Genomic DNA, 12,428 nt, shown 5'->3' on the forward strand with positions numbered 1-12,428 from the left:
TTTTGAAGATGTGTTTAGTTAACCTTCTTGGTTAATTCTAGGCCACCAACTTGAGGATTTTGTTAATTATGTTAATCAGCCATGTTGATTAAAAGTCTGATTTTGAAGTTTTAGAGCAGAATAACTAAAATGTTTTATTGAGTTTGTATTTTAGAAATAAGTATTGTGGGAGGTGTGGATTTAGGCCTTGCGCGTGTAACATAGCCACGTATACTCCAAATGGGTAAAGAATGGTGTCCGTGGAAATGATTATTTTGGAAATTTGAAAAATGGAAAAACTATTTTGGGGAGCACTGTAGCGCATCACCTTCACCTACCATTCTTCTCTGCAATCTTCCCTTCCCTTTTCTCCTTCATTTGAAGAATTTGAAGATAACATAACACACATTTCAGAGTGTATCAACATGGAACAATCCTCCCACGAGATCACATCCCCTCTCCGTAAGCCTTTCTCTCTCTTCTTCTTCCGATGACGATGAAGCATAATTTCATTAATTAACATGGTGTGTTCAACGTGTTGTATCTCACAAAGTGGAAGATGAAGGTGGTAGCAATAGGAACAGGATTAGGAATAGGAACAAGCATAGGAATGGCGAGGGCGAAAAAGAAGAAGAAGACGACGAAGACGAAGAAGAGAACTCGCCGATAAAGCAAGTGGCTATGACGGTGTCAACCACCGACGATCCTTCTCTTCCGGTTCTGACGTTTCGAATGTGGGTGCTGGGAAGCCTCTCCTGCGTTGTGCTTTCCTTCCTAAACCAGTTCTTCTGGTACCGCAGGGAGCCACTGGCCATCACCGCCATCTCGGCGCAGATCGCGGTGGTGCCGCTGGGGCAGCTGATGGCGGCAACGATGACGAAACGCGTGTTCCTGAGAGGGACGCGGTGGGAGTTCAGCCTGAACCCAGGGCCGTTCAACGTGAAGGAGCATGTTCTGATAACGATATTTGCAAACTCCGGCGCCGGCAATGTGTACGCCATTCACATAGTGACCGCTGTCAAAATCTTTTACCGCCAACACATCTCGTTTTTTGTTTCCCTCCTTGTAGTCATCACCACACAGGTTCGTTAATTAATTAATTAATTAATCTGATTATTATGTAGTAATAATATAAATTGCGTTGAATGGTAGGTACTGGGTTTCGGATGGGCTGGCATATTTAGAAGATACTTGGTGGAGCCGGCGGCAATGTGGTGGCCAGCAAATTTAGTTCAAGTTTCCCTCTTCAGGTAATCAAACTAACTATTACAAATTTATTCCTCCCAACGCATACTTCCAAATTCTTTTATAATCTATAACTTTTATCCTTTTTCTTAATTATTATAATCAATATATATACTTCACTTTTCAAATATTTTTACTTAACATAAAAAATTATCAAATTCTTAATTAATGTTATATATACATATGCAGATTATAATTTTAAGAGAATGTTGGAATAAAATCATAATAAGCATGAATAAACGTAACACTCAAGTTAGTTGTAAGTGTAAAGAGTAAAAATTCAAATATCATTTTTCATAGTGTTTATTTTTCATTTCTTTTTTATAAAAATGTTTGTCTACTAAACATTAGTATAAATGTACAAAAGATAAATGATCTTTTTAGTTATCTAGAATAAAGATGACGATTAATTTTTATATGTTTTCTTCTTTATTGAAATAATGAATTTTAAATAATGTTGTACATTCAACTTCTTTAAAAACTTTTTAAGCCAACAAGATAGACAAGATTATAATAAATGTTAAATACAAAGAAGATAAATATAAGTTATAACACTCTGGTGTCGCAAGTTACAAAAATTAAATGAAGTCTTATCAAAGTATTAGATGTAAGTTTCATAAGAACGAACAAGTCTAAAGAAATGTTGGCCATAAATTATAAAGTTAAAATGCTTTTGAAATTAGTAGATGAAACAAAAATGTGGATATCATAAAATACATTTGTCAAAATGTAAGATCGTTTTGAAAGAAGTCGACTCGCACTTTTTAAAGATGATTATGATGCATATACATACCTATTCCTTTTGTTTTACGCTAGTTTTGTTAAAAGTGCAAAAGAAGCTATAGAGATAAATATTGTCCTTACCATGCACAGTGAGTGTAACATGTTAATGAAAAGTTAAACACATTCTGAAAAGGCTTAATGCAAGAACTTCTAAAAGCACGAAGGTCATAATGATCTTTTCTAAAATATCTATAAATAGAAGCGGAGCCATATAGAACAACGTAATGAATAGATTACTAATCATAAACTAAATTAAAACAATTTTAGTGTAGAGTGTGTAATGTAGTGTCAGATCGTCCAACACAAAAAATATGATAGTATACTTAAGTCAGTTGACCCCAAGTCGTCTCCCAACAGAATCAAAGTACGAATAGAGTTAAACAATGTTCAAAACTTATCCACAAACAATAAAAATGAGAAATAACAGTAGAATAAGGAGGGTTTGTGATTGTTTGTGCAAAAAAAATAAAAGATTCAAAAAACGATAAAGATTACAGGTTGACTCTTAAGTTCATTTACCATTGAATTCATCAGTGGTTATCCTAAGATTATTATTCTTTCAATTCTCACACAAAGTTGAACTTAATCAAACAAGCATCGGACAAATTTAAAAGAATCTTATAAGCAAAATAAATGTCTACTGGCATATTCAGTATCTTACTCGTCCCCAAATGTTTGCTATGAAATATTTATCTTCTATCTCTTTAATTAAGCAAACAAGAGATTGATTAGAATTAAGAAAACTAACCAAGAACTCCAATTAAAAAGAACTAAATTTTCAACAAGTGTTAAAAAATAACTCCTTTGACAAAAAACAAAATTCAAAAAGACCAGATTGTCTAGCACAATCTGCTACAAAAAATTGAAGAATTTCATTGCACAAAAATCTCATAATTCATTGAAAAACTACAAGAGAGTCACCCAAAAAGGTTTAGCCTTCCCTGAAGAAGACAAAAATAAAATAAAAATTACAAAAAAAAACTAGGTCTAGAGTGTGTTGTGCGAGCCTCTCTTATTCTTCCTTTAAAGTCTCTATATATAGGTTTTTTTTATGAATTTGAATTCAGATTTTGTCTCAGATATTTCAATCTTCCCTAATATAATTTGTTTCCTTCTTTGTCATAAATTGCCTCTTAGGTATCTTCTTTTTGTTGTAGATTTGAGGTTTTGCTTATTTTTAGATATTTTGTTTTCAGTCTTGTGTTTAGATACATGAATTGGATTTTTGTTTAATTAAGCTCAACACAATCGAGTTTTTTTCGAGATGTAATGCTGAATACTTGCATGGGATTTTCTCTAAATTAAATAAGAATTATAGAGGATTATCTTTGTAAAATGTTTTTGGAAAAAATTTGCTCGAATTTGATCCTTGTTTCTTCAAAAAAGTAATAGAATAATAGAACTTGCATCTTACCACTTTAGAGTAATATACTCTAATTTAGACGATTTAGGAAGATCATCTAGTCCTTTGTTAGTATAATTTTTTAGACTTCAAAATACTTTAATTCTTCCATTGAAATGTCATCATAAAGTACAAAATCTCTAGAGATAATTAGAAATAAGAAAGGAAAAGAATATGCCTAAAATTTAAGCTTTAAATTTAGATTTAGTCAATAATTTTAATTAAGGTGCAATTAATTTTGATTAAGTAATTCTGATAAAAAAATTAATTTATTATCAATTATAATATAAGAAAATAAGGTTAAATATTCTAAGTGTGAATAGAAATAATATACTCATAAATTACACATAATTTTTCTTTTATGATCTTTCTAGTGTGAATAGAAATATACTCATAAATTACACATGGTTTTTCTTTTATGATCTTTGCTTGCAACCAGTTTCATAAACTCTTATATTGCTCTGCAAAAGACAACTTTAGAGTTTTAGAGTGAAAACGTTAGTTATAAATCTATTAATATGTTTAAGTTATAATAATATTAAAAATTTAAAATATATTGGTGTTTTCTCTTAATTCCTTTTTTTCTGCCATTTTATTGTGGAGTACATATACACAACTAAGTATACAAAATAATCCCATTATTTTAAAAATAAAACAAAATAAATTCGACCTCAGTTAAACTGTAGTCATAGCATATAATTGAATTAGGGTAACGATATTATCCGAAGTAAAACTTTATCCAAGATGGTATATTATATCCACTATTTTACATCATGTCCATTTTTTCCCATAATCTTTCCTAGAGGTTAAACTACTTTAAACGTTTATCTTTGTCCTTAAATCTTCCCAAACTCTAGTACTACGACAAAATATTTTGTTTGTTCTCATTCACTATAATTAATTACATATATATAATAATAAAAAAATGTTATCTAAATCTGTACTCTCCTAAAAATGTTCATAATAACATATTTTTACTGAAAATATAAGGGCTAAATGAAAAAATATTGTGAAAAAAAAAATGTTATAAGTTGTGTAAAGAAAGTTCTTGAGTAACTTAAGGACTAGTTGGGGGGTTTAAAATGAGTTTTGAAGGATGAAGATGCAAGACAAGAAAGTTCATAATTTAAGTTAATATGTTTGTTTTTGCATTGTTTAGAGTTAAAATAATTGAAAATGTTGTGTTGAATTACACTGATTCAGGGCACTGCACGAGAAGGATGAAAGAGCAAAGGGAGGGTTTACGCGATCGCAGTTCTTCGTAATGGCGTTTGTGTGCAGCTTCGCCTACTACGTCTTCCCTGGATACATCTTCCAAATGCTGGTCTCTCTCTCTTGGGTATGCTGGCTCTTTCCCAACAACATTCTGGCCCAACAGCTCGGCTCGGGCCTCTACGGGCTTGGCATCGGAGCAGTTGGGCTAGACTGGTCCACCATTTCCTCTTACCTCGGAAGCCCCCTCGCCAGCCCATGGTTTGCCACCGCCAACATTGCCGTGGGCTTTGTGCTTGTGATCTACGTTCTGACTCCACTCTGCTATTGGTTCAACGTGTACCGTGCCAAAACCTTCCCCATCTTCTCCAACAAACTCTTCACCGATCAAGGTCAGATTTATAACATCACAGCCATAATAGACTCCAATTTCCACCTTGACCTTGCAGCGTATCAGCGACAAGGTAGACTCTACCTCAGCACCTTCTTTGCCATCACCTACGGCGTTGGATTTGCTGCACTCACTGCTACCGTCATGCATGTAGCTCTCTTTCACGGAAGGTATGTGTAGGAATCTCATCAACCATTTTTACGTATGCAATTTATGACATTGTTGCATGCAGAGAAATATGGGAGCAGAGTAAATGGAGTTTTAAGGAAAAGACTAGTGTTGATATTCACACGAAGCTTATGCGGAGGTACAAACAAGTTCCAGAGTGGTGGTTCGTGTGCATACTGCTAGCGACCATTGCAGCAACTGTCTTCACTTGCGAGTATTACAAGGCGCAGCTGCAGTTGCCCTGGTGGGGTGTTCTGCTCGCATGTGCCATTGCCATATTCTTCACTCTCCCCATTGGGATTATTACTGCAATCACAAATCAGGTAAATACATGATTGTTAATTCTTTCAAATATTAATTGTGTTTCTGGGTGCCATTTTAATCCTAGTAATATTTGTACAGAGCCCGGGCTTGAACGTAATAACGGAATACATCATAGGGTATATGTACCCGGGATATCCAGTGGCAAACATGTGCTTCAAGGTCTATGGTTACATCAGCATGACGCAGGCCATCACTTTCTTGCAAGACTTCAAGCTCGGTCACTACATGAAGATCCCTCCCAGAACCATGTTCATGGCACAGGTCTCTCACACAATATATATTTACATAGTCTCTTACATATTAAAAAAAGTAGTGTGACAAAAGTATGTGCATTGTACAAGTTAAAGTAGCTATTTGTTGATTGAATAGGTTGTGGGAACGCTGATCGCAAGTTTGGTGTATTTGTTGACTGCGTGGTGGTTAATGGAGACAATCCCAGACATATGCAAAGACTCATCCTCTGTCTGGACGTGTCCAAGCGACACGGTGTTCTACGATGCATCGGTTATTTGGGGTTTGATAGGGCCAAGAAGAATTTTCGGGGACCTGGGGACCTACGAGAAGGTGAACTGGTTCTTCCTGGGAGGAGCCATTGCTCCTCTACTGGTGTGGTTGGTAGCAAGGAGCTTCCCACAGCAAGAGTGGATAAGACTGATAAATATGCCAGTGCTGATCGGTGCCACTGGAATGATGCCTCCCGCGACTGCAGTGAACTACACCAGTTGGATCATTGTGGGGTTTCTTTCTGGTTTTGTTGTGTTCAGGTACAAGCCAGAGTGGTGGAAGCGTCACAACTATGTACTCTCCGGGGCACTTGATGCAGGGCTTGCCTTCATGGCAGTGCTTCTGTATCTTTGCTTGGGATTGGAGGACATTAGTATGAGTTGGTGGGGAAATGAGCTTGATGCTTGTCCATTGGCTCATTGCCCCACGGCCAAAGGAGTCCACATTCAAGGTTGCCCCGTTTTCACTTGAACATTCTTGTAAAACTAGTAGGCCTTCAATAATGTTTAGTGTTTAGGAGAATATCTTGGTTAGAGAATCTATTGTGAAAACTTTTTAGGTGTTCCTTTTAGTAGGTGTAATTATATAAATGTGAAAATTTTCACTACTATCAAATAGTAGATTTTCTAAAATTATTTGATACACGAATCTTACAAGTGCTATCAGTCTCGTACCACCTAATAATCCAAGAGTAGTGATAGTGATATGTTAACACCACAAATATTAACAAACATATAATTCACAAACTAATAAAATAATATTTTAATCATATTTAGTTTATTTTTTAATTTAAAATATTATTATAATGTGGTGTCAAGTGTATGTTTTTACTGTGTATATATAGTGTCAAAGAAATATTTTTCATAACCCAATGAGAGAGTGTGTGTGATACTCTACAAAGAATGAAGGTTTCCATTATTAACTTAGTGAGAAAACAATAAGTAGAACGAGTGATATTTTGAGAAGTGAAAAATGTTGACCTCTGAGAAATTTGTGTAGTCAATCATTTTTATGTTTGATGGCTATTATGATTTTTGGTCAATGGCAATGGAGAACTTTCTTCGGAGCAAGGAGCTATGTAGTTGTGGATGAAGAAGATATTCCTGTACGATTAGTTGGGTCTGGATCCAATAAGATTCAAAAGAGACTTGTGGAAGTTAAAGTTAAGGATATGAAAGTCAAGAATTTCTTGTTCCAAGCAATTTATAGAGAAATTTTGGAAACAATTCTTGACAAGGGGACATCAGAAGCTATTTTGGAATTCCATGGAACAAAAGTATCAAGGATGGAAAAGAGTAAAATTGGCACAACTTCAAAGAAAGGAGTTCAAATGGCTTATTATGACAGAAAGGTGAAAAAGTAGACAATTTCTTAGGACGAACCTTAACCATGGTAAGTAAGATGAAATCTAATGATGAAACAATGGAGCAATACAGTGGTTACAAAGATACTACAATCATTGGTAACCAAATTTAATTATGTTGTTTGTGTTATAGAGGAATCCAATGACCTAAGTGCCTTAACTATATTAATGAGTTGCATGGGAGTTTACATGTACATGAACAAAGGATGTAGGGATATCACAAAGAGAAACATGTGTTGGAGGTAACTCATGAAGAAAGTGCCAAAGTCCAAAAAGGAGCGAATGGAAGTTGCTGCATTGAAGTGATTAATTCTGTGACAAGTGTTACAATCGTGCCATTGCAAGCTGGGTAGAAGGAATGTCAATGAGGTGGTTGAGATAACCAATATTTTGGTGTATTTTGATGGTTTTGTAGCATTCCAATACGAGCACGGTGCTAGCTGGAATAGGATGTCTAGCTTATGCAGCAAACATTATCTATCTATTGCTTCTGGGGTGTTTGTTCATCTCTTTATTTTTGGAGATTCTTAATGTGATTTGGTTTATGTAAAAGGGTTGGGATACCCCTTTTGTATCACTCTTAATTTAATTTCATTCTTTGCTGATAAAAACAAAATAAAAATCCACAATAACCCCTTCATCTTGGACCTATAATTTAAGACTAGTTCAGAAATGTAAAACAACGACCCTTTATTTAGTGCGGCTTAGCGCTTAAACGCATTTGTAAAAAACGCGGTGGCATTTTTGAAATTAAATTGTTTTACAAATGCGGTTGTAGGGTAAGACCGCATTTGTAAATCATTTGAATTGATTTACAAATGCGATCTTACCCTACAATCGCATTTGTAAAACAATTTTACCCTAAAAATTTGAAGCGCGCCAGTTTCACTTTCACTTTCACTTTCCTCTCCGCTCTTTGTTTCAACATTTTGCGCTCAGTTCAGTTTCTTCTCTCTGCGTTTTGTAAGTTTCAGTTTCAGTCATTTGTTTTCGTTTTCGTTTTCGTTTTCGCATCATTCATTATTCACTTCGTTGCCATTGTCATTTTCGTTTCCTTACTTCGTTTGTGGCACTTAGGTTACTGTTCCATTGGTGTTGGCTGCTGTTTTCTTGCTCCGCCACCGCCACAGGTTCTGCCGCTGCCTTCGCCTTTGTTTTCCACTCCGATCACCATCAAGCTTCTTCACGACGAAAAGGTTGGTTTTGTATTTAATATTTATTTAATATTTTGAATTTATATTTAATATTTTGAATTTTTATTTAGTATTTTGAATTTTTATTTTTTTGTATTATAATATATATTTAATTAATAACTAATACAACTTGGAATTTATAACTAATAACTAATAATTTATATATTTCTGTGTATTTTGAATTTTTGTTTATTATAATTTATATATAATTTAATAAATTATTTACGGAAACAATTAATTTATATATTATTATATATAAATTTGTATTATATAATTTGTATTTTCTTAAATTTATATTATATATATATTTAGTTAGTTAATTACATTTTAATAAAAGTTTTATGTTATGTTAGTTATTGTTACTTTTAGAATAGAATTATCGTGTTTGGATTGAGTCCGGGGTGTTCGACCCTCGGCAAATGTGTGAGATAGAATAGAATACTAATTATTAGAAAATCCTAACTATTCCAGAATATATAATGGATCGAGGTTGGATTAATGCTTTTCGTATAAGTGAAGAGTACGAAAGGGGAGTAGAGGAATTTATACAATTTGCGCAGCGTAACACGATTATTAGTGGTCATGATGGAGCAAAGATCAGGTGTCCGTGCGTTAACTGTTTGAATGGAAGGATACTGGATGTGAATATCATGAGGGAACACCTGCTATGTGATGGGTTTCTTCGATCTTATACAACTTGGACATGGCATGGTGAATTATTAAATTTACCATGTGTTTCCGTAACTGAAGAATATGTGGGTTCTACCATGGATGAAGCAGTACACAATGATGAAGATGATGATCGATTGGAGGACATGATTCGTGATGTGGGAGCTGAGTGTTTTGCAAAAGCGCATGGATATGAAAGTATGTCAAAAGATGCAGAGACTCCTTTGTATCCTGGATCAACTAACTTCACACGGTTGTCGGCGGTGTTAAGATTGATGAATTTGAAGGCAATAAACGGATGGACTGATAAAAGCTTCACAGAATTGCTCCAGCTATTGAAGGATATGCTTCCAGATGGAAATAGTCTACCTAATCGTAATTACGAGGCCAAAAAATTCTTTGTCCAATGGGTATGGAGTACAAAAAGATACATGCATGTCCTAATGATTGTATATTATACCGGAAAGATTTTGAATTGTTGAAAAGTTGTCCGAGGTGTGGGTTATCACGTTATAAGTTGAAACAAAAAGATGATGATTCTATTGATGACATGGAAAAGCATGGACCCCCAATGAAGGTTATGTGGTATCTTCCCATCATTCCTAGGATGAAGCGTTTGTTTGCAAACCCAGACGATGCTAGGAATCTTAGATGGCATGCAGATGAGAGGAAATGCGATGGCATGTACCGACATCCAGCTGATTCTATTCAATGGAAGAAATTTGATGATGACTTTCCAGAATTTGGTAAAGAATAAAGAAATATCCTACTTGGTTTAGCTACAGACGGAATGAATCCGTTTGGTAATATGAGTACAAATCACAGTTCATGGCCTGTATTACTAGTTATTTACAACTTACATCCTGGATTGTGCATGAAGCGAAAATACATGATGTTGTCTATGTTGGGTTTAATAGTGCCAAAGTTCAAGAGGGGGGGGGGGGGGTGAATTGACCTTTTAAAACTTTATTCGCAGAAACAATGTTTAACCCAGTTTTACAGAAAATAAATCGATTTATGTGAAAATGAACAGATTTATTTCAGCACTGTTTTTCTGTTTGAAACGCTTTTAATACAGCAAGGTTAATCACAAGACTATGCAGTGAGAATTTCCAGCAGCACACACACAGATATCAGATTTGAAAAACAGTGAAACACAAAAACAGCAAGCTTCAATTTCAAGCAAGTGATTAAGGTTCAATTGATAGCATGCTAGTTAATTGAGTGACCTTTGCAAACAAGCTGTTCCAGTGGCTTTTAACAGACTATGAGTGTTCTTCTTGATGTCAAGAAATTTTCCAGAAATTAAGAACAATGAATCACAAAACAGCAAGCTTCAACTTTAAGCAATTGTTTAAGGTTCAATTAATAGCATTGACAGTTTCTTGAGCAGCCTATCACAGTCAATCTGTTCCAATGGTTTTTAGCAGATTATATATGTTCTTATCAGATTAAAACAACTTTTTCAGAAACCAAGAACAGTATGCACAGTGCCCAGAAAGAACAGATTTATTTTCAATTGAACAGATTTATTTCTTTGCTGTTTTATCAATTATGCAGAAACGAAATTGCAGAGAGAGAGAGAGAGAATGAACACAAGCAATTATACTGGTTCACTCAACCTGAGCTACATCCAGTCTTCACCAACAACAGGTGGAAATCACTAACACACAGTACAACCAAGTACAATTCCCACTGTTCTTGAAACCTACAAGAACTTAGGTACTCTTGCTGAAAAAACCTATTTCAGCATACACACACACCCACTCTTCAAGAACACCTATCAAGAAGAGTGTTCAACCAAACTATTACAAGAACGAGATGTGAAACGACTACACCTGATTGAGGATACACAGATCTGCCTTAAACCAGTAGGCAAGATTGCTAGAACAGTAGCTGCACCTCACACCAAGCTTTTGGAACCAAACCAAGAACAAGCACTTTGTGATTTTTGAAATCTTTGAAGAACAAATGCTAATCCTTTGAAAACACTTAACTCTCTGCTGTCAAAAACTTGTTTTTTACAAATGTATGAACTGTTTGAATCGTTATTAAACTCAGAAAACAAGTTTGCATTTTATAGAAAACCAACTTATAACAGATTTTTGAAAAACAGTTAAAGCTGTTATAAAATGAACAGATTGAAAATAAAATGAACTGATTTATTTTCAAAAGCAGTTAGAGAATTTGTTAAGTGAGGAGACTTAGTCAACCATTCTGGTGCTGAGATAAAACTGAAAACGTTTAAGCTTGACATGGCACCAGAGGCAAAAAGAATCTATTCATTTACAGATGAACAGATTTATTTTTCAAAAACGAAAACAGAGAAAGTTTAACTATTTGAAACTCAGTCGTTTTGAAAAGAAGAAGACTTAGTCAAAATACCTGATGCACAAAATCTAATTTTTACAAGACTTTAGCCAAGGCATCAGTGAAAAAAATGAATCTGTTTATTTAGAAAAGAACATATTTATTTTTATGCAGTAAACGTGTTTTTGTGTAAAACATGTGAAAAACAGTTTAAGAAAACTTATGCTTGTTCTTATCACATGGCCAGTGGTTATGAGGTGAGTTACTCAGCAAAAAGCCACTCTTAGACAACCTCTAAGCACTAACTAAGACATACTTAAAGCAAAGCAAAAATACATGAAAAGTACATATAAGACTTCATCAAACACTACATATAGGTCTTCATCAAACACAATCTTGAAGGGGCAACAACCATCTTCAACAATCTCCCCCTGTTTGATGGAGACAAATCCCCATAGCTAACCTCATAGCTTTGTTGCTTTAAGCACTTGCACTACACCAGATTTTAAACCAGAATTGCACCTGCACTGCACCAGATTTTAAACCAGAAAAAAACAGCAGTATTGCATAGCATAAGACATGGTTTTAAAGTGCAGAATTAACTCCCTGTTTCAGCTAGCTTCACCTAGCATGGTGAGCTATTTTTCTCCCCCTTTGGATTCATCAAACAGCATATAAGCATAGGGAATAAAGGGATATAAAGCAGAAACCATAATCATAATAGTTCAGAAACAGAAAACCAAATTGTTCAGCATTACAGAAACTTGAAAACTGATAATGAAAGCATTAAAAACAGAAAACTACTGATCCTTGTAGTAAAGCTCTGCAAGCTGTGCCTGAACTCCTTCAATCTGATTATCAAGGTGTTGGAACCTTGCATGAGTA

The 12,428-nt window shown here is 34.7% G+C and overlaps 1 protein-coding gene across 2 annotated transcripts; it reads left to right on the forward strand.

Annotated features, from left to right (window-relative positions):
- Positions 1 to 274: 274 nt before the first annotated feature.
- LOC137830900 (oligopeptide transporter 7) lies at positions 275 to 6,666 on the forward strand. Of its 2 annotated transcripts, XM_068638297.2 has the most exons (7): positions 275 to 441; positions 533 to 1,062; positions 1,132 to 1,229; positions 4,613 to 5,182; positions 5,245 to 5,503; positions 5,583 to 5,765; positions 5,874 to 6,666. In XM_068638297.2, exons 1-7 carry the CDS (start codon positions 405 to 407, stop codon positions 6,477 to 6,479), a joined length of 2,283 nt encoding a protein of 760 aa, XP_068494398.2. In that variant the 5' UTR covers positions 275 to 404; the 3' UTR covers positions 6,480 to 6,666. The 2 variants fall into 2 exon arrangements, with proteins under 2 accessions (XP_068494398.2, XP_090160252.1); XM_090304126.1 differs by lacking the exon at positions 275 to 441 and having other exon boundaries at positions 532 to 1,062.
- Positions 6,667 to 12,428: the final 5,762 nt, after the last annotated feature.

This window comes from Phaseolus vulgaris, chromosome 6, assembly GCF_051622355.1.
Source record: "Phaseolus vulgaris cultivar YP4 chromosome 6, ASM5162235v1, whole genome shotgun sequence".
In the NCBI taxonomy this organism is placed as follows: Eukaryota; Viridiplantae; Streptophyta; class Magnoliopsida; order Fabales; family Fabaceae; genus Phaseolus; species Phaseolus vulgaris.